Here is a 26,283-nt window from a genome sequence, read left to right as displayed (position 1 = left end):
TTCATAAAGTAGCATTTATTTGTAATATCACAATGGTAAACAAAATGGAAAGTGACAACTGACAATGTTACAAAAAAAAATACCCTCAACAAAAGGATCTAAACAGAGACTGAATGTTACTGATCAGATCAGCTTTCTGAATGTTGTACAAGACACAAAATCCACAACATAAATGTGTCAGCTCTTGCAGTAGTAAACTTTACCAGACATTACTGTTACACATGTGCACTGACAACAACTGTCATGACTCTGATGATCACAGGAAACTCTTGGTCTTGCATTTATTTATTTGTTTTGTTGTACAAACCCAAAGAATCGTGTGCTTCTACTATCCATCGAGTAACTTCAGGATGCTCTCCCTTTCCCTCAGTGCTTTCCACGCCTGGTCCTTCTCCTTCTTTGTTGGAGTGCGTTTCTTCTGCCTGGCCGCCATGATGCGCCGAAATCCCTCCATGACTTCGTTATCAGACACGCGGACTCTCCGCCTCAGTTCCTGCTTACGCATCTCCTCCTTCGCCATCCTGTGAGGCACAAACACAGGCACTTAAAAATCAAGGAGCAGGGCTGCAAACTGACCTTTATCAAGACAATGTTCAAATCTAATGACTGTCACGTTGATGAATCAATTACTCGGTTGATTAATGCAGGGACTAATCGACTTCTTTGTTGCTTTATTCAACTGGAAATAACCAATTACAGTTTGAAAAGGCAACATGAACCAATACTGAACATCATATTTGAGTAAATATTAATTTCACTAATATATCGAGATATTCCCCTGTGCCTCTGTGAAATAACCATTCTGCCACTATTCTGTCTGTGGTCAGTCTGAGGCATTTCTGTACTCCTTCCCAGCTCAGAGTTCTCTTTCTCATAATTTTATTTATTTACTTATTTGTGAAAAAGCTTATGAATAAATTGGTGATGTTGCCATGTTTGCAAGCAGCATCCTTTCATACATCACAGGTTAGAATGTTTTCATTTAGTGCTAAAACAGCATGGAGCAGACGGACAGGTGCATGGCGTTGTGCACGTATGTTCCTCTGATTGTGCAAACAACAGGATGAGAGTGGAGAAGCAAAAACTACACGTGACGATGAAAGTCCACTCTGAAATATCTGTAACGTAGACAAGACAAACAAACTGGTAATGATCCAACTGACGCTCGACTCCATCTTCAAATGTGAGATGTAATATTAGTATTTTGGGTCTAGAACCAGAGCTTGAGAATTGTCTACTCACACTGTTCACACTGTAGTTTGCAGTGACCGCTTTAAAATTCTTATTGGCACAGAACAAATGGTAAGTTGGATTTCAAAATCACTTCAAGATTCAGTCTTTAACTGCTGTGCAAAGCATAAGTGACCTGGTAGGCTGACAGAGATTTCACACTTCATCACTCGCTTTAATAATATGATGTTATCTTGGTATAACGCAGCTATCAGAATGGGTAAAAAAGACTATTCAACTATTTACTCATATATTAGTCAATTATACCCAGTGCTGGTAACCGCGTCAGGTTCAGACAACAAAATGGGGGGAGGGGGGGGTAGTCACAGATTGTGTAAACAATAACCATTACCACCTTGTAATTCACCAAATTAAAATGCACATAATGAGGACAAACTCTTGAGACAGTGCACCATTAAAACCACTATGCAACCATGCACGAGCAAGAAGAAGCAACTTTGTTTTGCTGAGTGAATATCCAGGAGAAGGTGGCTTAGTGGTCAGCACTGCTGCCTCACAGAAAGAAGGTCTGTGGGATCTCTTCCCACCTGGGGCCTTTCTGTGGGGAGTTTGTGTGTTCACATTTCAGGTTCCCCCCATGTCCTCCCACATCCAAAGACATGCAGGTTAGGTGAACTGGAATCTTTACATTAATTGTTGGTGTGTGAATGATTTTGTATGTCTGTCTATATGTGGCCCTGTGACAGACTGGCGTCCTGTCCAGGGTGTACACTGGCTCATGCCCTATGACTGCCGGGACAGGCTCCAGCCCCTCCATGACCCTTAAATGGAGTAAGCAGGGATAGAAAATGAATGAATATCCAGTAGACGTTTGCCTGCTTAGTGATTAGCACTGTTGCCTCACAGCAAGAAGGTCTCAGGTTTGCTTTCAACCTGGTTCTTTATGTTTGGAGGTTATATATTCTTCTACTGTTTGCATAGGTTCCCTCCAGGTGTTCCAGCTTCTTCCCACTTCCAAAGACCTGCAGGTTAGGTGAATTGGTGACTCTAAACTGACACTATGTGTGAGTGGGAGTATGCCCTGTGATAGACCAGCTGTTCAAGGTGTACCCCGTCGTCTCTCACCCAATGACTGTTGGGATAAGTTCCAGCTCTCCAGTGACTATTAACTGCAATAACTGAGTATAGAAAATGAATGAATGAATATTCACAGTGAGCACAGGGTCTATACATTGTTTGTTTTCATGATCAATTTAATCAGTTACAGCTAATTGTTTTAGCTCCAATAAGAAGCATTCATGAGTAAACATCAAACTTCACACATAAGAACATCAAGTTGTCTGCACAGGTGATCAGAGCCAGTGTGGGTCTGAATCCTCACCGGAGTAGGTCGTGTTTTCGGGCTCTGTTGTGAGTACTCAGGGCTTTGAGCTCTGCTTGTCTCTTTTGTAGTTCTGCCAAGACCTCATCCTCAGTTTCTCCTCCTGGCCCAGGCCGCTCCTCAGAGTCTAGTAAACCCTGGGCAATCAGCTCCTCTTTGATCCGTGTCTCCAGGGAACGAGTATGAGGAACGCTAACAGAGAGAAAATGATAGGCAATAGTTTGAGAGGAGAATTCTTTTTTTTTTTTTTGTAAATTTAAAAAGTATGCAACAATACAGCACACTGGAAAAAATCATCAACATGCAAGGAAAACAAAGCTCTACAACAACAGGAACGTCAAGTTATAACTTGGTACAACAGAGTTAAAGTGACATTTAAAAAGGACAGATGGAATTAGCTCATGATTATACACAGTCTGTATACGGTGCATCCAGTAAGTATTCACAACCCTTCACTTTTTCCACATTTTGTTATGTTACAGCCTTGTTCTAAAATGGATGAAAATAATTTTTCCCCAAAATTACACACAATACCCCATAATGACAATGTGAAATCTTGGAAATTTATTAAAAATAAAAAACTAAGAAATTACATATACATAAGTATTCACAGCCTTTACCATGAAGTTCAAAAACTGAGCTCACACACACCCTGTTTCCACTGATCATCTTTAAGATGTTTATACGGCTTATTTGGCATCCACCTGGGGTAAATTCAGTTGATTGGACATGATTTGACAAGGCACACACACTTGTCTACATATATGGTCCAACAGTTGACAGTGCATGTCAGAGCACAAACAAAGCATGAAGTCAAAGGAATTGTCTGTAAACCTCTGAGACAGGATTGTATTGAGGCACAAATCTGGGGAAGGGTACAGAAACATTTCTGCTGCTTTGAAGGTCCCAGTGATCACAGAGGCCTCCATCATCCATAAATGGAAGAAGTTCAGATCACCAGGACTCTTCCTGGAGCTGGCTGCCCGTCTAAACTGAGTGATTGCGGGAGAAGGGCCTTAGTCAGAGAGGAGACCATGAACCCAATGGTCACTCTGTCAGAACTCCAGCATTCCTCTGTGGAGAGAGGAGAACCTTCAAGAAGGACAAGCATCTCTGCAGCAATCCAACAATCAGGCCTGTATGGTAGAGTGGCCAGATGGAATCCACTTCTTAGCAAAAGGCACATGGCAGCCAACCTGTAGTTTACCAAAAGCCACCTAAAGGATTCTCAGACCATGAGAAACAAAATTCTTTGGTCTGATGAGAGAAAGATTGAACTCTTTGGTGTGAATGCCAGGTGTCATGTTCGGAGGAAACCAGGCACCAGCCCTACAGTGAAGCATGGTGGTGGCAGCATCATGCTGTGGGGATATTTTTCAGCAGCAGGAACTGGGAGACTAGTCAGGACTGAGGGAAATACGAATGCAGCAACGTACAGAGACATCCTGGGTGAAAACCTGCTCCAGAGCGCTCCTGACCTCAGACTGGGGCAACAGTTCATCTTTAGACAGGATGATGACTCTAAGCACACAGCCAAGATATCAAAGGAGTGGCTTCAAGACAACTCTGTGAATGTCCTCAAGTGGCCCAGCCAGAGCCCAGAACTGAATCACATTGAACATTTCTGGAGAGATCTGAAAATGGCTGTGCACTGATGTTCCCCATCAACCTGATGGAGATTGAGAGGTGCTGCAAAGAGGAATGGAAAAACTGCCCAAAGATAGGTGCACCAAGCTTGTGCAAGAAGACCTGAGGCTGTAATTGCTGCCAAAGGTGGATCAACAAAGTATTTAGTAAGTAAGTAAGTAAACTTTATTTATATAGCGCTTTTCGCAGACAGGGGTCACAAAGCACTTTACAAGGTAAAACAATAAAAATATACAGTAAAAATACACACTCAGTACTAAAAGATTATTGGCCATGAAAAGCCTGTTCAAAAAGTAGAGTCTTTAGTTGCTTTTTGAACATCTCAACAGAGTCCAGGGATCGCAGGGACAGAGGGAGTTCGTTCCAGAGACGTGGAGCTACGGCTTTAAAAGATCGGTCTCCTTGGGTTTTAAAGCAGGTTCGAGGAACCATCAACAGGTTCTGACCTGAAGATCTGAGGCCGCGGGCTGAGGTGTAGGGCTGAATCAAGTCAGCAATGTTATCAGGAGCCTGACCATGTAGTGCTCTGAAAGTCAAGACCAAAATTTTAAAATTAATTCTGGAGGCAACAGGGAGCCAGTGGAGGGATTCCAAGATAGGTGTGATGTGGGCTCTCCTGTTGGTGCAGGTCAGAAGCCTCGCAGCAGAGTTCTGAACATACTGCAACCGATTTAGCTCCTTCTTACCCAGGCAAGTGAACAGGCTGTTGCAATAGTCCAACCGCGTGGAGACAAAGGCATGGATGATATCCTCTAATTCTTTCTGTGACACCAATTGTTTAAGTTTGGCGATATTTCGCAGTTGAAAGAAGCAATTCTTCACAAGCTTGCTTGCGTGCTGACCAAGAGACATTCCTTCACTGAAAATAACACCAAGGTTTCTAAGGCTTGTTTTTGCCATTAAGCCCAAGTCACCAAGGGGCCTCCTGATAACAGGAACAGCACTGTCAGGAGCAACAATAAGTGTCTTAGTTTTTTCAGAGTTTAGTTGCAGATGGTTTCCATTAAGCCACTTCTTCACCTGTGACAGGCAGTCAAATAAAGAGTTCAGTTTGTGGACTTCTGAAATCTTAAAGGAACAGTACAGTTGTAAGTCGTCCACAAACAGGTGGTAGGAAATATCCCTAAAGCCCTGAATCATCTGGCCGAGGGGAAGGACATACAACTGAAACAGCAGTTGTATTATTATTATTTAGTTAGTTAGTTTAACTATTTAACTATTATTTATTTAGTTTAGTTATTTAGCAAAGAGTGTGAATATTGATGTACATGTGATTATTTATTTTTTTAGTTTAATAAATTTGCAACAATTAAAAAAAAAAAACATGTTGCCGTTATGGGTGTTGTGGGTAGAATTTTGAGTGAAAAAAATTTAATTCACTCCATTTTGGAATAAGGTTGTTACATAACAAAATGTGAAAAACGTGAAGCGCTGCGAATACGTTCCAGATGCACTGTATATCCTGGACAAACCCTCCGTGGTGTCATGCACAGGTCTTCTGAAGAGCAATTTTGAAGGTCAAATATGGTGGTTCCAAATGTTACCATCTTGGCAGTACTTAACACCGGGAAAAGCCCTTTTTATGCTTCTACAACTCCATAACTCCCTGGCCACACAACCACGTCAATGTGTGCGTGACCCTTTCGAAGTTCTCTGTCACATTGCTGGGTGTCGCAATGCAATTTCCCGCCAAAACAGTAGTGGGCAGAACATCAATAACACAGGAACTTTCTGTCTTTCTAGTTTTTTGAGGCTGTGTTGTAAAGGTTGCCATATTTGTGGACTTCTCTTCCAAAAGTTCCTCTATTTGATGCATGATCAGAATGTGATCGCTGGACGCACTGCAAACACTTTAAAATATGACAGGAGATAAGGGAATGAAACCGGAAAAGTGGCCAACCACAGTCCATGCGGTCGGTGTAATTTCTATGTGTAGTTTAAATATTTGGGGGGTGCACTTCAGGCTACGGAGAGGGGCTCAGAGAGGGTCCTCCGACAATCCTCTCTTGAAAAAACCGACTGGCCATTTGATTTTTCAGTTGGTGCTCAGTTAGGGGTCAATTGAAGAATTACAAAATTAAAAGATGCTCCAATCATACTAAAACCTATGCCACATTATTTGCCTGATCATAAAGATTCCAAAAAGGTATGGTTTGGATGGTCTGTACCTGAATTCTATGGAGTTATGGGATAAAAACAGCAAGAATGGTGACAAAGGTCAGTGTCGGTTTGTATAGGGGTCAAAAGTTAAAGTTGCTCCAATTTTGGTAAAAACTGATGCAAATTACTAGTTGAGTTAACACGGTTTTAAAAAGAAATAGTTTGGACCATGTATCATCCTTACTTATCATGTTATGGGGTAATATATGTCACATGTCATAAAATCCAACAGACGTAGACCTTGTTTGACCTTTACTTTGGAGACCAAGCATTCAGCACTGTCAAAACTATCCCATTTATTAATCCTATTAGCTCAACCAATAATTTGCATCACTTTTTACCAAAACTAGAGCAACTTTAATCTTTGACCCCTGTACAAAATGACACTGACCTTTGTCACCATTCTTGCTGTTTTTATCCCGTAACTCCATAGAATTCAGCCACAGATAGTCCAAACTATACCTTTTTGGATTCTTTATGATCAGGCAAATAATGTGGAATATTTTTCAATATGATTGGAGCATCTTTTAATTTTGACCTCTGTGTAATTCTTCAACTGACCCCTACCTGACCACCGATTGAAAAGTCAAGTGGCCGATCGTTTTTTTCAAAAGAGGATTTTGAAAAAAGAGTTTTGTCTAAAGAGTATTTCTACCAAATTTGATGCTGTTATCACCATTTGCATGATTGTTTCAGTTATCGGCTGCACTAAAACAAACTAACAGGTTAACCTTGGTTCAGGTGTTTCATTAATGCAGTGGTTTCCATGATGGATGGCCTGGGTGTGGGTATTAAAAATTATGACCGCCTTGTTGCCTCCCTAACCGTTGAGTAACAGCGGAGCTAATGTCACCAATTTACCAACACCTGTGAACAGCGGCAATGGCACTAAAGTACAAATTAAATAACATAAATTTCATTGATGGGAAATACTGGAGCACAGACTTCTCAGATGGTGTGTTAGTGTAATTAATCACACAGTAAGTGGTATTATCTCAGATACTTGCCATAAAACGCTCACATTGGTGCTGGTGAAAAATTCATTCCTTGCACAGTTGCCATGAAGGGGCGACTAGCTATAGAGACCAAAATCATTTTTGTACCAGGCTGTACATATTTAGTTCTGCTGTAAAGTTGGACATTTTAATATGGGGTTCTACAGGGAGTTGCTCTCTTCTGGAGCCAGCCTCAAGTGGCCAATAAACAAAATGCAAGATTTGACACCGCTGCATTTGCCTTGTTTAAACAATCCAGAATTTGAGGTTTGTTAGTCAGTCTGACTTAAAAATCTGTCTGCAACATGGCTGCTGCTGAGGTTTATTAATGAGAAGAATCAAGACTATGACTATGTGGCAAAATTAAAACGTGCTGCAGAAATACCTAAAAGCTTTGCCTTGGCTTCGAGGAGAGGTTCCAGCACCATCATTAGCGTCTTTCCCTGAAATATCTGGTAAAGGAGAATCCTCCATGGGGGATATAATGTTCTCCTGGAACACAACAAATACATCGTCTCTCATTACCAGTTGTGTCACTGCGTTTTCACAGGACTCTAAAACGAACATTTCAGTTGCTGTAGCTTTCAGGTTTCTGCATTATCAATTCAAGCACATAAACGCCGACCTCTACAAGAGCCTGGAGCAGACGCTGTGTCAAAGGGCCAAAGGGACATCCGTCTTCTGGAGACTCATGTTGAGATTCTGACTTTTTCAGCAGAGAGTCCACATCTGTGTGAACATGAACACAAACACTGAAGTGGACACAGATCATTTTGTTCAGTGATTACAGTACGTCACAATGACAGGGATTAAAGCAAAAAAAATAAATAAATTCTGACTGAAATTTTTTTCACGGCCAAATCATGAGCTGTTCACCATCTACCTTTTTATACACATCTAGGATTTAAGGTAAAACAAGGTGGAGACAGCTAAGAAAACAGCAAGTTGTTCTCCTGCTGAACAAGATTATATTTCACTCACTAACCATTGCTGCTCTTTTCCAATTCAGCATCATATTATAGAAAGACTTTAACCTACACATTATTTAAATACTTCAGGAGAAACACATTTTAAGGGGACAACTTTTCTACAACTTTTACTTAATTCAATACCAGGCCTGTAGCCAGGATCTGAAATTTGGGAAGGATTGGGGGGGTATTTTGGGTTTTTGATGTCTAGGAATGCATTATGGAGGGTTTTTTTAAATGACCATTTTCTCACTCTGACAGCCCTAATTTAGTTGTACTGCTTAATGTGTGTTGTATTTGTATTTTCTCTTGCACATTTTCACCTTTTCTTTACTTTGAACCAAAATTGATATCACAACCTACATTTTTGTTTGATAAGATTACTAACCACAAGAGCTGTAAATATGTTCATATTTTTGGCTTCCCTCATCCAAACTAACCTGATTTCAAATCTAGAACCCCAAACAGATCTAGTAATGCCTGAGCTTAGACATTACATTAAAAAAGATATTGCTTCACATCACACTTTAGTTATACAGGAAACTTAAATTAAGTGCACTTATTTTTATATGGCTTATCAATTAAACTTAGTCTAGAAGCACAGTAAAACACAAGCCCAGAGAAATACGGATTTAAACATTTTATTATTATCATAAGTAGTAGTATGAAAAGTGTCTTCAAAAGTGGATCTTTAATCAAGGGGTGTTGTGGAGGGCACCCCCCCCCCCCGCAACACCCTCTTCTTTCAGTTTGGATCTGTCCCTGGTTTGCAGTCTCTGAGCAGGAACAATCAAGAATTTGTGTATTTATGTGGAAAGTACAACCTGATTGAGAGGTAAAAAGGTTTTATGAGCGTATTTTACATCATGCTGTCCTCCGGGGACGTGTGCATAATGTCCGATCAGAACCTGAGAGCAAGTGGATCTGGACATTATTCTCTGACCAACTCGAAAATCGCTGTGGATCCGAGTGACTGAGGATGAGTGAGAATTAATGTTGAATAATCCTTTAAAAAAACAGCTGACATGCAGGTTAAAATGGCTGTTACGCTGTTTTAACTTGCATGTCAGTTGTTTATTGCCACTTAATGGACTTGGAATGTCTCCGTGACATTTGTACAGACAACATGACAACATGATGACATAGATATATATATATTTATTAGATTTTTCAAAGTTATATACAACACTTATCAGTGTTTTTAACAGGCTGTGTTTATGACTAATTGCCACAGATGCAAAAAAAAACCCTTCTCACAGCTGCTCCTTTTACCGTGAATACATCAAAATGAACAGTTATCACTTAAAAACGAGTCGTCATAACACGACATCACACTTGTGTCGTCTATTCGGCTGCTCCCGTGCCACAGCAGATACATACAGATTTGCATTTGTATTTGGCACAAGTTGTACGCCGGATGCCCTTCCTGACGCAACTCCAGTGTAACCTGGAGAAAAACACAGGCACTGGTGTTCCAAAGAGGTCTCCCATCCAAGTACTAACCAGGCTCCACACTGCTTAGCTTCTGAGATCTGACAGGATCAGGCTGACACAGAGCAGACCGGCTGCACATCACACTTGTGTAAATTTTGGAATTAATCTGTGCCTCCGTTCTTAACGTTAACAGATACATTCCATTGAAGCACACGCTGGGACGCTTCTAGTAATGACATCACCTGTCGGAAACACATGAGTACTCACAAGTACTTTGTTTTCGGAAGTCTCCATCGCTGTTTGCTGCGGTTGCCGTATACTTTGAAACTGCTCACGGAAGTGCACAACGTAATCCCGGTGGATCATTGGATGGTCACTAACAGCCTAAATCTAAACTGTTATGGTTTCAGTGTGACGTGTCCTTTAATCTATCATACACTCAACAAAAATATAAATGCAACACTTTTGGTTTTGCTCCCATTTTGTATGAGATGAACTCAAAGATCTAAAACTTTTTCCACATACACAATATCACCATTTCCCTCAAATATTGTTCACAAACCAGTCTAAATCTGTGATAGTGAGCACTTCTCCTTTGCTGAGATAATCCATCCCACCTCACAGGTGTGCCATATCAAGATGCTGATTAGACACCATGATTAGTGCACAGGTGTGCCTTAGACTGTCCACAATAAAAGGCCTCTCTGAAAGGTGCAGTTTTATCACACAGCACAATGCCACAGATGTCACAAGATTTGAGGGAGCGTGCAGTTGGCATGCTGACAGCAGGAATGTCAACCAGAGCTGTTGCTCGTGTATTGAATGTTCATTTCTGTACCATAAGCCGTCTCCAAAGGCGTTTCAGAGAATTTGGCAGTACATCCAACCAGCCTCACAACCGCAGACCACATGTAACCACACCAGCCCAGGACCTCCACATCCAGCATGTTCACCTCCAAGATCGTCTGAGACCAGCCACTCGGACAGCTGCTGAAACAGTCGGTTTGCATAACCAAAGAATTTCTGCACAAACTGTCAGAAACCGTCTCAGGGAAGCTCATCTGCATGCTCGTCGTCCTCATCGGGGTCTCGACCTGACTCCAGTTCGTCGTCGTAACCGACTTGAGTGGGCAAATGCTCACATTCGCTGGCGTTTGGCACGTTGGAGAGGTGTTCTCTTTACGGATGAATCTCGGTTCACACTGTTCAGGGCAGATGGCAGACAGCGTGTGTGGCGTCGTGTGGGTGAGCGGTTTTCTGATGTCAGTGTTGTGGATCGAGTGGCCCATGGTGGCGGTGGGGTTATGGTATGGGCAGGCGTCTGTTATGGACGAAGAACACAGGTGCATTTTATTGATGGCATTCTGAATGCACAGAGATACCGTGATGAGATCCTGAGGCCCATTGTTGTGCCATACATCCAAGAACATCACCTCATGTTGCAGCAGGATAATGCACGGCCCCATGTTGCAAGGATCTGTACACAATTCTTGGAAGCTGAAAATGTCTCAGTTCTTGCATGGCCGGCATACTCACCGGACATGTCACCCATTGAGCATGTTTGGGATGCTCTGGACCGGCGTATACGACAGCGTGTACCAGTTCCTGCCAATATCCAGCAACTTCGCACAGCCATTGAAGAAGAGTGGACCAACATTCCGCAGGCCACAATTGACAACCTGATCAACTCTATGCGAAGGAGATGTGTTGCACTGCATGAGGCAAATGGTGGTCACACCAGATACTGACTGGTATCCCCCCCCAATAAAACAATGAAAGTGAAATATGAAAGTATTTGTGTGGATTCGGATACAGAATTACTCAATGCAGTTGATGAGATGGAGAAATCTGTGGGTCTGCTCACAGAATTTCCAGTTTGGCATGAAGACGCTGTTGCTACGGTAAGCTTTGCCGACTGATGTAAATATTGCAATTACTGCTGTGATAACTGATAAATACAATACTAATGGTGATTACTTGACGACTCGGGACCAGGAATCTAGCAACATTTCCGTAAAACTACGGTCTGTGTAACAGTTTTATCGAACTATATTATTATGCGGGTTTAGATGTAGTCTTCAGTGGTGAAGCGGTCTTTCGCTGAAAACACGGATCAATCAATCAATCAATCAACTTTTTTCTTATATAGCGCCAAATCACAACAAACAGTTGCCCCAAGGCGCTCTATATTGTAAGGCAAGGCCATACAATAATTATGAAAAACCCCAACGGTCAAAACGACCCCCTATGAGCAAGCACTTGGCTACAGTGGGAAGGAAAAACTCCCTTTTAACAGGAAGAAACCTCCAGCAGAACCAGGCTCAGGGAGGGGCAGTCTTCTGCTGAGACTGGTTGGGGCTGAGGGAAAGAACCAGGAAAAAGACATGCTGTGAAGGGGGGCAGAGATCGATCACTAATGATTAAATGCAGAGTGATGCATACGGAGCAAAAAGAGAAAGAAACAGTGCATCATGGGAACCCCCCCACAGTCTACGTCTAAAGCAGCATAACCAAGGGATGGTCCAGGGTCACCTAATCCAGCCCTAACTATAAGCCTTAGCGAAAAGGAAAGTTTTAAGCCTAATCTTAAAAGTAGAGAGGGTATCTGTCTCCCTGATCTGAATTGGGAGCTGGTTCCACAGGAGAGGAGCCTGAAAGCTGAAGGCTCTGCCTCCCATTCTACTCTTACAAACCCTAGGAACTACAAGTAAGCCTGCAGTCTGAGAGCGAAGCGCTCTATTGGGGTGATATGGTACTACGAGGTCCCTAAGATAAGACGGGACCTGATTATTCAAAACCTTATAAGTAAGAAGAAGAATTTTAAATTCTATTCTAGAATTAACAGGAAGCCAAAGAAGAGAGGCCAACACGGGTGAGATATGCTCTCTCCTGCTAGTCCCCATCAGTACTCTAGCTGCAGCATTCTGAACCAACTGAAGGCTTTTTAGGGAACTTTTAGGACAACCTAATAATAATGAATTACAATAGTCCAGCCTAGAGGAAATAAATGCATGAATTAATTTTTCAGCATCACTCTGAGACAAGACCTTTCTGATTTTAGAGATATTGCGTAAATGCAAAAAGGCAGTCCTACATATTTGTTTAATATGCGCTTTGAATGACATATCCTGATCAAAAATGACTCCAAGATTTCTCACAGTATTACTAGAGATCAGGGAAATGCCATCCAGAGTAACGATCTGGTTAGACACCATGCTTCTAAGATTTGTGGGGCCAAGTACAATAACTTCAGTTTTATCTGAGTTTAAAAGCAGGAAATTAGAGGTCATCCATGTCTTTATGTCTGTAAGACAATCCTGCAGTTTAGCTAATTGGTGTGTATCCTCTGGCTTCATGGATAGATAAAGCTGGGTTATCATCTGCGTAACAATGAAAATTTAAGCAATACCGTCTAATAATACTGCCTAAGGGAAGCATGTATAAAGTGAATAAAATTGGTCCTAGCACAGAACCTTGTGGAACTCCATAATTAACTTTAGTCTGTGAAGAAGATTCCCCATTTACATGAACAAACTGTAATCTATTAGACAAATATGATTCAAACCACCGCAGCGCAGTGCCTTTAATACCTATGACATGCTCTAATCTCTGTAATAAAATTTTATGGTCAACAGTATCAAAAGCAGCACTGAGGTCCAACAAAACAAGCACAGAGATAAGTCCACTGTCCGAAGCCATAAGAAGATCATTTGTAACCTTCACTAATGCTGTTTCTGTACTATGATGAATTCTAAAACCTGACTGAAACTCTTCAAATAGACCATTCCTCTGCAGGTGATCAGTTAGCTGTTTTACAACTACCCTCTCAAGAATCTTTGAGAGAAAAGGAAGGTTGGAGATTGGCCTATAATTAGCTAAGATAGCTGGGTCAAGTGATGGCTTTTTAAGTAATGGTTTAATTACTGCCACCTTAAAGGCCTGTGGTACATAACCAACTAACAAAGATAGATTGATCATATTTAAGATTGAAGCATTGAATAATGGTAGGACTTCCTTGAGCAGCCTGGCAGGAATGGGGTCTAATAAACATGTTGATGGTTTGGATGAAGTAACTAATGAAAATAACTCAGACAGAACAATCGGAGAGAAAGAGTCTAACCAAATACCGGCATCACTGAAAGCAGCCAAAGATAACGATACATCTTTGGGATGGTTATGAGTAATTTTTTCTCTAATAGTCAAAATTTTGTTAGCAAAGAAAGTCATGAAGTCATTACTAGTTAAAGTTAATGGAATACTCAGCTCAATAGAGCTCTGACTCTTTGTCAGCCTGGCTACAGTGCTGAAAAGAAACCTGGGGTTGTTCTTATTTTTTTCAATTAGTGATGAGTAGAAAGATGTCCTAGCTTTATGGAGGGCTTTTTTATAGAGCAACAAACTCTTTTTCCAGGCTAAGTGAAGATCTTCTAAATTAGTGAGACGCCATTTCCTCTCCAACTTACGGGTTATCTGCTTTAAGCTACGAGTTTGTGAGTTATACCACGGAGTCAGACACTTCTGATTTAAAGCTCTCTTTTTCAGAGGAGCTACAGCATCCAAGGTTGTCTTCAATGAGGATGTAAAACTATTGACGAGATACTCTAACTCCCTTACAGAGTTTAGGTAGCTACTCTGCTCTGTGTTGGTATATGACATTAGAGAACATAAAGAAGGAATCATATCTTTAAACCTAGTTACAGCGCTTTCTGAAAGACTTCTAGTGTAATGAAACTTATTCCCCACTGCAGGGTAGTCCATCAGGGTAAATGTAAATGTTATTAAAAAATGATCAGACAGAAGGGAGTTTTCAGGGAATACTGTTAAGTCTTCTATTTCCATACCATAAGTCAGAACAAGATCTAAGATATGATTAAAGTGGTGGGTGGACTCATTTACTTTTTGAGCAAAGCCAATAGAGTCTAATAATAGATTAAATGCAGTGTTGAGGCTGTCATTCTCAGCATCTGTGTGGATGTTAAAATCGCCCACTATAATTATCTTATCTGAGCTAAGCACTAAGTCAGACAAAAGGTCTGAAAATTCACAGAGAAACTCACAGTAACGACCAGGTGGACGATAGATAATAACAAATAAAACTGGTTTTTGAGACTTCCAATTTGGATGGACAAGACTAACAGACAAGCTTTCAAATGAATTAAAGCTCTGTCTGGGTTTTTGATTAATTAATAAGCTGAAATGGAAGACTGCTGCTAATCCTCCGCCCCGGCCCGTGCTACGAGCATTCTGACAGTTAGTGTGACTCGGGGGTGTTGACTCAGGTCGAATTACTTACAGAAAAATAAACCGTGCAAACGATGGAACTGAATTAGAATGGGAATAACCTCCTTGTGCCTGATGATTTGCAGGCGTTAATGCTGGATTTTAGGGTCGCAAATTGAGTTTTACCAGTGATGCATTATCATCAGACAGTCATCAGACACAACAGGGTTATTCCCTAAATGACTGGCAGTGTCTCATTTCTGTTAGAAATATGAAACAAAGGCAAGTCCTGACCAGGTACACACTCAGTAACCATAACCTGGGGGTTAAAATTTAAGAGATCACATTCTTAAATTACTATATTTCTATCCCAAATTTTAACTGTGTTGACACAAAAAAGGCCATACATTGTGGTGAAGGAAGCTACTTTGGCAACACATTGTTTTTTTAAATATAAGAACCTGAGGGGCACTAGTCACTAATGTAAGATACATACACAATTTTTTTTTTTGCTTTATTATTCTCTGTATCGTTACCTTGATGTTCTTTCATAAGAGCTTTGACAAACTGTATCCAAACAATCATGTTAATGAAGCAATTTGAATTTGAGAGAAAGAGATACTAAAGGATTATTAACCGAGCGAGATGTCTGTACAGGAAAATATCAGACAGAGGTGCTTTTTCGCATGGACCAAGCATTTAGCAACGTCCATTTGAAAAACACAGAGATCTGATATTCCCGTACAGACTGAGCAAGTGAGGTCAATAATTAGTTTATTATATGGCTATTACAGTATCGTCTGAGTATGAAAGCTGACTGTATTGGGCTCGCAGTCAGATCTGTTTGCTTTCTTCTCCTCTATGATGAACTAAGCTTTCAATCTGTGTGTTTTCTTCTATGCTGTTTAGATATTTATGGAGTATGTTCATGTCCGACTTGGTTTTTCTAATCGTGTTTTTAGCTTTCTGGTTTGTAATACATGTGAAATGCAATCTGGACCTACTGTCATGGTAATCGGTCTGATATGGGAAAATATCAGACCGGAAAGGCCAATCAGAGCGCTCTTCGTATCACAGCCACATAATAATTTATCTTGTTCTCATGTGTCAATCAAAATTGTGATTAAAGTGTTTGGCAGGCTGCAGAAGATTTTCAGATTTTAAACGGGGTCTGGGTGTTCTCACGTGAACGGCTGCTCCTTTCTCTAACCTTTAGCGTCCAGTTCAGAGAGCGGCCCTCCCATGAGGTTCTTCTTCTTATCGTTTGCTCGTGCACCTTCCCTCTGTTCCTCCAGCAGATCCTCCTGAGCCCACCGCTGAGAGTAATGTTTGCCCAATGCTGGAATCTACCATTAACAAATCCAGCACCAAAGAGGCATTAATGCATTGCTCACTGTCCATTATCAACACATTTGCAATTCACATTCACATAAATAACAACTGGACTCTGGGCATGCCAATGGTGAAGTTGTACACAATAAATATGGATTCATGTCATACTTTATAATACTCTCCTTCATCCTCTGGGGGTTTCAAAAGCTCTTCCAGCAACTGCAAGTCTTCACTTGTGATATCAGCACAGTATGGCTCCACTGACGCCCAAAATCTGAAACCAAACATTTCAAACTACACAACTTGCAACACACTTTTCTGAAAACAGCCTCATTAATAAGTTAAAAAAAATGTCAGATGATTTAATCATAATAATTTTAGTATATAACTGATAACCAGAGTTAAATTAACCCTGAACAGACCATAATGCAATAACATAAAAAATACAACCAATAAATTGTAAGAGAAAAGCTGTTATTTTATGAATGAATCATATGAGATGGTACATAAGGATCCATATGACCTATGAGATACAAGTGCACACTTCCATTCATTATTTCACATGTCAACACCGAAACCTTGAAGCCTAATCTCACAGGGGGCGGCAGAGAATGAAGCAAACCTTCCAATGAACAAGGCTTACGTTGACATAAGGTAAGCACAACTACAACAGATATTACACACTACTTCATAAATAGTCACTGACCTGTTGGGAGCATCGTTTTTGGGGGTTCGTGGAATGTCCTGTGGATCTTCTGTAAACTCATATTCTTGGACTTTAGGCTGCAGGTTTTTAGATTTGGGTCGACCAGGACCTGGCCCAGGACCAGCCCCTTTGCCATCCAACTTTGGCTTCTTGGATTTGTGCCGAGATGAGGCAGCGGGATCCGGCTCCTTCCCCAGCTTTAGAAAACGTTTATCTCCCTTCTTGTCCTGCCAGTCTGTGAGGATCTGAGATGTAAAAAGAGTTCTAGTCACAACCAAAACGTGACGATGACACTGTCAAAATAAACAAAGCATCCAAAACCGATGACCAGTTGCCTAGTCTGCCAGTAGCTTAAAATCAACCACTCATTATGTCACACACAATGATCTGCACACCATAAAGATAAAAGGAAGAATTCATCCATCACGGCATCTGAAATATAAGTTGTCCTAATTAAATGTCTTCAAATTAAACAAAATGTGATCAATGGTAGAATGATCAGGGGCTATCTCCATCCTTCTACCTGTCGCTGCTCCTCCAGGGCTCGGAGACGCCGATTGGCTGAGGACAGAAGGGTCTCCAGCTCTAGCTGCAATGTGTCCAGCTCCTCAATGCCAATCCCATCATCCTCTGAACGACCTAGCACAGCCGTATAGCGAGGACACACCTTGACGTGCTCAACTGGTTTGAAGTCATAATATTTCAGTGGAGGGCAGTCCTTCAAGTCACTCATGATGCTGTGCTGGAGTGTCTGAATTAACTGATACAAAAAAAGGACAGTGCACTTATGTCAGTTAGTCAAAATCACAATCAGTGCCGAACAAGTAGATTTACGGTGCATTCCAGACTATTTGCAAGTTGAAAATTCCCTGTCCTGGTCACAGAAAAGGACTTGTGGAGCAAAAAATGGAAATGAGTGAGTGAGTCATTCAGTCAGTTTATTCCAGCCAATTTGTGTAAGCAATCACTCAAAAACAACAAAAGGTATAATGGCATAATTCACTAAAGCACATAATGAGTGATTAAGTGATTAAAAGGTGGTTAACTTTATTGCACCACATCAATTGAAAAAGTAACTCTGTAATACCCTGTGTTTCTGCCACCTGCTCGATGCAGCATACGGCTCCTCCATGTGACTGTCAGCTAACATGTAACCATGGGAAGAACCCATGATGCCCACTATGTGGCCAAATACAGTACAAAATATACAAGAGAATAGGAAAATTTATTAAATAAATAAATAACCTAACATGTGGCTAGGGATGATATCAAAACTTATGGTTGACTACAAGTCCATGTGAACTCACCAAAGGCCCCCAAACTAACAATTTCAGATTTGCTTCATTCTTTCAAAAACTAATGTTATTCCCAGTAAACACCAAAGTTTCAGCCTTATATCTTTATTTTTTTTTTTTTTAGATATTTTGGTTTTAAAAATGGTGTGTGGCACTGAGTTTACTGCAAAAACAAGTTTTACAGAAAAAGATGTGAAATTCAACAAACCATTACTTCTGAATTGCTCATGTTGGATGTGTGAAATTTTCAGGAGTTGTTCTTAGGTAATAGATGTCCAGCTAGTATGAAAGAAGATCCAAAGTTGCATATTTCTTAGTTTACAGCTTGCTGAAAACCATAAAATTAAATAAATAAATCAGTTGGCGCTTTGTAGCAGTTTTGGCTTTGTATATCTCCACACTGAAGCACAACAGATCTTTCATATTTTGGTATTTATTTCATGTTATAGTCCTATTTTGGTGGCTAAGTATTTTTCTGAAAGAAATATTTTAAAACCTTTGACACACCTGCATTTCTGCGCATTCATCCGGAGTCTAATAGTCCAAAAAAGGTATGAAATATACAACAGACAGGAAGGTCAGACCATAATTAAAGAATGGCTAGAATGGATAACTAGGAACGGCAACAGAACTTTTTGTCAGTACTACAACTTAGTGACAGCAAACTTGAAGCATTGTTTCAGTGTTGTAAAACACACCCGTGTTTCTGAACATTGTTCCAAAGCCTGTATTAAAAGGAATATATGCAGAAGACTGGCACCTGCTGCATAGTTTAAACAACAAATAGCCTTCATGGCAATAAATTAAACGTACTAAATACAATAAAACTGGATGTGTGTGTAAAATGACGTCAAAACATGTCAATGTTGTAGGTTACGTATTTCTGTATAATAAAATGCCCAGTGGGTCAATGTAGATGGAAATTATTTCACAAAGCTAATTTTTATGCACATACCTACAGTTATGCCGTACTCACTGGCTTTCCACCCTTGTTTATACCCAGTATTTGGAAAAGAAATGCTTAAATTTCACATGGGACTCTTGAACGCAGCAATATTCTTCCGAGGCATATATTTTGCCGGGTACGCCAAGCATGCACCTAGCGATATTTGACCGGATCTCCTCACTGATTGGCTAGTTCAAATGACATCATCGTCAAGGCTATTTCAACATGGCTGCGTCCTCGGCATTGAGTGTTGGTGATAATTTTTCATCTTTAAATGCCATTTTGGGTGCCATAAAGTTGTTTGAATTGGAACAGAAAATCACCTACTGGTGGAGGGATTCCATGCCGTTTTGGGTGCCATGAAGTCGTTTGAATCGGACCAGAAAATCTCCTACTGCCTGAGGGATTCTCGGACGCTAAAAGCAGCTCGGGGGATTCTCGGACGTTAAAAGCAGCTCAAAAACGTGGCATAGCTGTGCCCGAAATTATTTCCACCATGCCCAAAATTATTTCCACTGGCGCTTTTCCCCCACACGGTGGAAACAGCTCGAGGGATTCTCAGACGCTACACGCAGCTCAAAAACGTGGCATAGCCGTGCCTGAAATTATTTCCACCATGTGGCGAAAATTATTTCCACTATGCCTGAAATTATTTCCATCACTGCGCCCAAAATTATGTCCACCAGTGCTTTTCGCCACGCGGTGGAAAGAATTTCAGGCATGGTGTAAATAATTTTTGCAGTCTTGGTAATTTTCTGTGTAGGGTGGGGATGATAAACAAAACCTGCAAATTCAAGACAGAATAAAAACGAAAATACAAAAGTCCACGTCGGCACATGTGCTTATCCTGTTTTTTTCTCTGTCAGTGTTATGTCTGCAAAACCTTCATCAGTCCATCCCTGAAAACAGTGAATGGTAAACTATGCCAATTTTCAATAGTGAAAATCACCAATATCGTGCTATTATCATGAATGTGAAATAAGGAGATCTTAAACTCCGATCACCTTTAAATTCCCGCCCGACCGCAGCCGTTCCGTTTCATTGTGAATAAATTTAGACGGTCGGAAAAACAGCGCAACCCGCCATTTTGCCGGTGCCGTGTACGGCGAAATATCGTCCAGTTCAACTTTGCCGAGGGCGCCGCCATGTTGAAATGAGAGGTGGGCGGATCGATCCTAACATCGATACCAACGCTGGTATTAATATTGAACGATCCTCGTGTAAAAACATCGATACTCAAGCTTTTTTCTCTCCCGCACGCACTGACTGCTGCACATGCAGATTCATCAAAGTCTACTCTCTGTCTGTAAGAGCAGCGCTGTGCTGTCACACAGCATGGAGCAGTGCAACCTTGTATTGTGGTTTGTCAGCCTTCTACCTCAGTAGATTTTAAGTTGTGTTGAGTGATATTATTTTAAACAAAAATGTTGACTGTGATAATAAAGTATTTTGTTCTCACGTACAATGTTCTATCCTAGGTCTTTTGAATCCTTTGGATCTATGAAGCTTAAATATGAAAAAGTATCGGTATCGGTATTGATATCGGCGATACTAGGCCTGTATTTACTTGGTATCGGAGCAATACCAAAATTCCTGGTATCGCCCCTCTAGTTGAAATAAACTCTACGATGATGTCATTTGAACTAGCCAATCAGCGAGGAGATCCGGTCAAATATCGTTCGGTGTGTGTTTGCCGTATCCGCCAAAATATAACCTGCATTATTCTTCAGCGCTCACTGCCTGCTGCTGGGCCTTCAATCGTGCTCACGTTTGAATAAAAACAGCACAGGCTGCTGTGATTTGAATGATTCCCGAAGGCACAAAATGGCAAACGCACAACACTTCAATCTGTAGGATATAAACTGCCGAAAACCACAGCAATAACAGCAATGCATTTATGAATGTTTAAGAAAAATAACATGTACCGTCGGTGAATGGTGTCCATAATGGAATAAACCATTACAGTAGAGACGGGGGGTAGAAATGGAGTCGGGTAAAAATCACGACATTTGCAATATAACTATGAGATTAAGACTGAACTAAAACTTAAACTGCGTTGTAAAACGCATGAATATCTAAAATATATCTGTAATATTCAGTGACCAAAACAGACTTAATGAGTTGTAAATTGAGCGAAAAATACTGGAACAAACCAAATCGTGTTAAAGGGGTGCTGAAGTCGCTTCCTTTTAAAGCAGAAGTCACTTATTTATGGGGTTAAAATTGTCTCATTAATATCTGTAAATATTTGCTTGATTATCTATCAACTAGCATGGACCTTGGAGGGAAAATTGACTTTATCGCGATTCGTCAAAAAGGAACATAATCAAGCGAGTCCAGTCTTATCTTAAGTTAGGACAACAAAAGTTGTTTGTACTTACATTAGATGATGGTGACTGCTCTCCTTGTCCGTCCAGCTCATATCAGAAGTCAAAATGAGTGAAATGGCTGAGAGATCTAAATAGATGGCTCTGTAATGAATGGAACCACACTGCCATGTAGTGGATATCCAGTGTGCGTGAGTGTGTATTTGCGAATCAGTAGGCATTTATTTGTGGATCTGTGTGGATTTCGTGAAAAGAATGTCTCAAAATTACGTCACAGAGGAAAGCGATGAATGCGTGTAATTGGTGATCCACAAATGCTGAAACTCAATTCACAAATACAATTTCCAGTTTTACAAATTATTATTATTATTATTATTATTTTATTTTTTTTACAAGTTTAAGTTTTATATTTGCAAATACAACATTATTTGCAAAGACCAATTTACAAGTTACAAATATAAAATTTGCATTTGTGGATATCTGAACACATTTGCAAATCAATGATTATTTGTAGATCACCATGTGTGCATTTACAAATATTAATGAGATAATTTTAACCCCATACAAGCCAACATATGGATGTTCCATATATCAAAATTGAGCTTGAGGGTTTGATGTCACGGTGCATTGCATTACTGGGTAATGTACATGCACACGCCATGGTTGGTCTGTCTGTTCCAACCATGGAGCTGAATTCAACTCCATGGTTCCAACCTTTCCACAGTGGTTGGACACATTCTTGCCTTTCACTTGTAACACACCCCTGAGTAGCCCAACGACTGGCCCAGCTATGATTTGGGCCGATACTGGCCTCCATTTTGGAGTGAGATTTCCCACTCCTAAATGACCAATAGGAGAGCAGCGCTGGATTTCCCTTTCCTAAACAACCAATAGGAGAGCAGCGCTCATTGCACATCAATGTGAGGCTGATGCATGGGCTGATGTCAGCGTCTCGGCTGCCAACCAATCACAGGTTTGGAAAGAGAGGCCAGTATCTGGCACAATTAGGGCCGGGTGTCGCGCTAACCAGCCCTGAATTGGGCCCACTGTGTAGAGTTCAGTGATTGGGCCAGATAGTGGCCTTTCTCTCCTAACCTGTGATTGGTTGGCGGCCGAGATGCTGATATTGGCCTCATTTTGGTGTTGCACGAGTGCTGCTCTCCTATTGGTCGTTTAGGAGTGGGAAATCTCACTCAAGACAGAGACCAGTATCCGGCCCAATTCATAGCCGGGCTGGTTGTCGGGCTAACCCCTGAGTAGGAAAATGATGATTAGACGGAGACATGGATTTTGGTCAGTACTGCAATGCTTGTCTGGTTGATTTTGCCTACAATGATAAATCTATGGAGAGACGACATATGTCTTTGGGTTACACCGAGACTAATCTGAGTTGTGCACTACACTGGCAGGAGTATGGGGGACTCATGACATCCTTTGTCGTGCAACCTCGTTAAGCTTGCTAACTTTTTCAGTAAGATTGGTGATATTGTGATTTGCTGGTTGTCTGCCGAGATGAACTAGATGTGCAAAAAGCTCTCAAACTCATCAAAGTCATGGGAAAACATGTGGAGTGTTCTTTTCCACTCGCAGAAAGTGTTGAGATAATACACTCAACAAAAATATAAATGCAACACTTTTGGTTTTGCTCCCATTTTGTATGAGATGAACTCAAAGATCTAAAACTTTTTCCACATACACAATATCACCATTTCCCTCAAATATTGTTCACAAACCAGTCTAAATCTGTGATAGTGAGCACTTCTCCTTTGCTGAGATAATCCATCCCACCTCACAGGTGTGCCATATCAAGATTCAAATTCAAATTTATTAATTTATATAGCGCCAATTCACGACAATATCGTCTCAAGGCGCTTCACAACATAAAAACAGTTAAAAGTTTAAAACACAATAAAAACAACCATAAGAAAAAAAACAGCAGTAAAAAAGTACAAGATTAAAAACACATCATAACACTAATGATAAAACAGGGAAAATAAATGAGTCTTTAAACGTGATTTAAAAGTCTCCACAGTGTCCGACTGCCGAATGTGTGCCGGCAGATCGTTCCACAGAGCTGGGGCACAATAGGAGAAAGCTCTGTGACCGGCAGACTTCTTATTCACCCTGGGAACACACAGACGTCCTGCACCCTGAGAACGCAGGGCCCGAGCTGGTACATAGGGGCTTATCAAGTCAGCCAGCTAGGGAGGTGCAAGTCCATGAACAATTTTATAAACTAAAATCAATACTTTAAAATCCGATCTTGCAGAAACAGGAAGCCAGTGCAGGGACGCCAAGATTGGCGTAATGTGGTCAAACTTTCTGCTCCGTGTCAAAAGTCTGGCAGCAGCATTCTGAACCAATTGAAGACCCCTGACCCTGGACTGCAGTAGATGCTGATTAGACACCATGATTAGTGCACAGGTGTGCCTTAGACTGCCCACAATAAAAGGCCACTCTGAAAGGTGCAGTTTTATCACATAGCACAATGCCACAGATGTCGCAAGATTTGAGGGAGCGTGCAATTGGCATGCTGACAGCGGGAATGTCAACCAGAGCTGTTGCTCGTGTATTGAATGTTTATTTCTCTACCATAAGCCGTCTCCAAAGGCGTTTCAGAGAATTTGGCAGTACATCAAACCAGCCTCACAACCGCAGACCACGTGTAACCACAATAGCCCAGGACCTCCACATCCAGCATGTTCACCTCCAAGATCGTCTGAGACCAGCCACTCGGACAGCTGCTGAAACAATCGGTTTGCATAACCAAAGAATTTCTGCACAAACTGTCATAAACCGTCTCAGGGAAGCTCATCTGCATGCTCGTCGTCCTCATCGGGGTCTCGACCTGACTCCAGTTCGTCGTCGTAACCGACTTGAGTGGGCAAATGCTCACATTCGCTGGCGTTTGGCATGTTGGAGAGGTGTTCTCTTCACGGATGAATCCCGGTTCACACTGTCCAGGGCAGATGGCAGACAGCGTGTGTGGCGTCATGTGGGTGAGTGGTTTTCTGATGTCAATGTTGTGGATCAAGTGGCCTATGGTGGCAGTGGGGTTATGGTACGGGCAGGCGTCTGTTATGGATGAAGAACACAGGTGCATTTTATTGATGGCATTTTGAATGCACAGAGATACCGTGACGAGATCCTGAGGCCCACTGTTGTGCCATACATCCAAGAACATCACCTGATGTTGCAGCAGGATAATGCACGGCCCCATGTTGCAAGGATCTGTACACAATTCTTGGAAGCTGAAAATGTCTCAGTTCTTGCATGGCCGGCATACTCACCGGACATGTCACCCATTGAGCATGTTTGGGATGCTCTGGACCGGCGTATACGACAGCGTGTACCAGTTCCTGCCAATATCCAGCAACTTCGCACAGCCATTGAAGAGGAGTGGACCAACATTCCACAGGCCACAATTGACAACCTGATCAACTCTATGCGAAGGAGATGTGTTGCACTGCATGAGGCAAATGGTGGTCACACCAGATACTGACTGGTATCCCCCCCCCCCCCCAATAAAACAAAACTGCACCTTTCAGAGTGGCCTTTTATTGTGGACAGTCTAAGGCACACCTGTGCACTAATCATGGTGTCTAATCAGCATCTTGATATGGCACACCTGTGAGGTGGGATGGATTATCTCAGCAAAGGAGAAGTGCTCACTATCACAGATTTAGACTGGTTTGTGAACAATATTTGAGGGAAATGGTGATATTGTGTATGTGGAAATAGTTTTAGATCTTTGAGTTCATCTCATACAAAATGGGAGCAAAACCAAAAGTGTTGCGTTTATATTTTTGTTGAGTATAGTTATAACTGTCCCACAAGGATAAGTTAAAGGAAAATGTTAAAGAAGCTACAGTGGTTTACAGTACGTCTGAGATGATGTTGAGGTTGCCAAATAAAGGCACTGATTACCTGAGCAGCACTGTCCAACTTTACAACCAATCTTCACTGAGGTGTTGTAACTGCCAGTAGTTTGGCCATGTGGCTGCAGTTTGTGGGAACAAACAAAGATGTACAGGGGAGCGTACAAAAATGTGGGCAAGTCACATTTATGGGTGGCCATCTTGGATTTTTATTTGTCACTTTACCCATATAGAGATTTTTAGTAATTAGCACCATTGGATCACTTGGCCCTGAAAATGTGTTTTTAGCCACAGGAATTATGATGCTAGGTCATACAAGTAGGAATATAAGCGACCAACCATTTTTACAAATCCAAGATGGCAGACATGGTGGCTTCCTGGAAAATGGCATCATCCATTTTCGGTTGGCTGTCATATGCATTTTTTTTTTTTTTTTAAACAAACATAGTTCCAATGATAGCTTGTGCCTGAATATAGTGAACTTGACGAGTGTTCAGGACTTTAAGGAGGACACTCTTCTTGTGGAGAAATCAGATGTTATCCTGTTTATGGCTGATGAACTGTTCTGCACAAACAAACAGTCAAACTGTGAATAACAGTTATCACTAATGGCTGCTGACAAATATCTTGGTGTATTAGGACTGAGTTATGAGGCAGGGACAGCTGCTTTTGGGGGTGTTGCTAGCAGTTGCCCGGGCCGTGCTGCCTTGAGTGTGTGGTTGGTTTTGTTTTGTTCTTTTCTGTCACTTTGATGCTGTTTTTCGATTGTATCGCATGTGGCTATAATGTTCCACCAGGTTTTG

At 41.3% G+C, this 26,283-nt stretch overlaps 1 protein-coding gene across 1 annotated transcript; it reads right to left on the bottom strand.

Annotated features, from left to right (window-relative positions):
• On the bottom strand, positions 1-21,335 carry tada3l (transcriptional adaptor 3 (NGG1 homolog, yeast)-like). Its single transcript, XM_034167215.1, has 9 exons — positions 21,201-21,335; positions 17,558-17,794; positions 17,035-17,279; positions 16,497-16,602; positions 16,207-16,342; positions 8,000-8,103; positions 7,760-7,866; positions 2,573-2,764; positions 1-521 (listed from the first exon to the last, which is right to left on the bottom strand). Exons 2-9 carry the CDS (start codon positions 17,765-17,767, stop codon positions 329-331), a joined length of 1,293 nt encoding a protein of 430 aa, XP_034023106.1. The 5' UTR covers positions 17,768-17,794; positions 21,201-21,335; the 3' UTR covers positions 1-328.
• Positions 21,336-26,283: the final 4,948 nt, after the last annotated feature.

This window comes from Thalassophryne amazonica, chromosome 3, assembly GCF_902500255.1.
Source record: "Thalassophryne amazonica chromosome 3, fThaAma1.1, whole genome shotgun sequence".
Taxonomy (NCBI): Eukaryota; Metazoa; Chordata; class Actinopteri; order Batrachoidiformes; family Batrachoididae; genus Thalassophryne; species Thalassophryne amazonica.
This window is presented reverse-complemented; position numbering and strand designations above follow the sequence as displayed.

Coding starts and splice junctions, on each gene's coding strand:
- tada3l (XM_034167215.1), bottom strand. CDS start 17,767: ATGAGTGACTTGAAGGACTGCCCTCCACTGAAATATTATGACTTCAAA. Junction 8,104..16,206: donor CTCTGAACTGGACGCTAAAG/GTTAGAGAAAGG, acceptor ATGTTCACACAG/ATGTGGACTCTCTGCTGAAA. Junction 2,765..7,759: donor AGCCAAGGCAAAGCTTTTAG/GTATTTCTGCAG, acceptor TCTCTCTGTTAG/CGTTCCTCATACTCGTTCCC.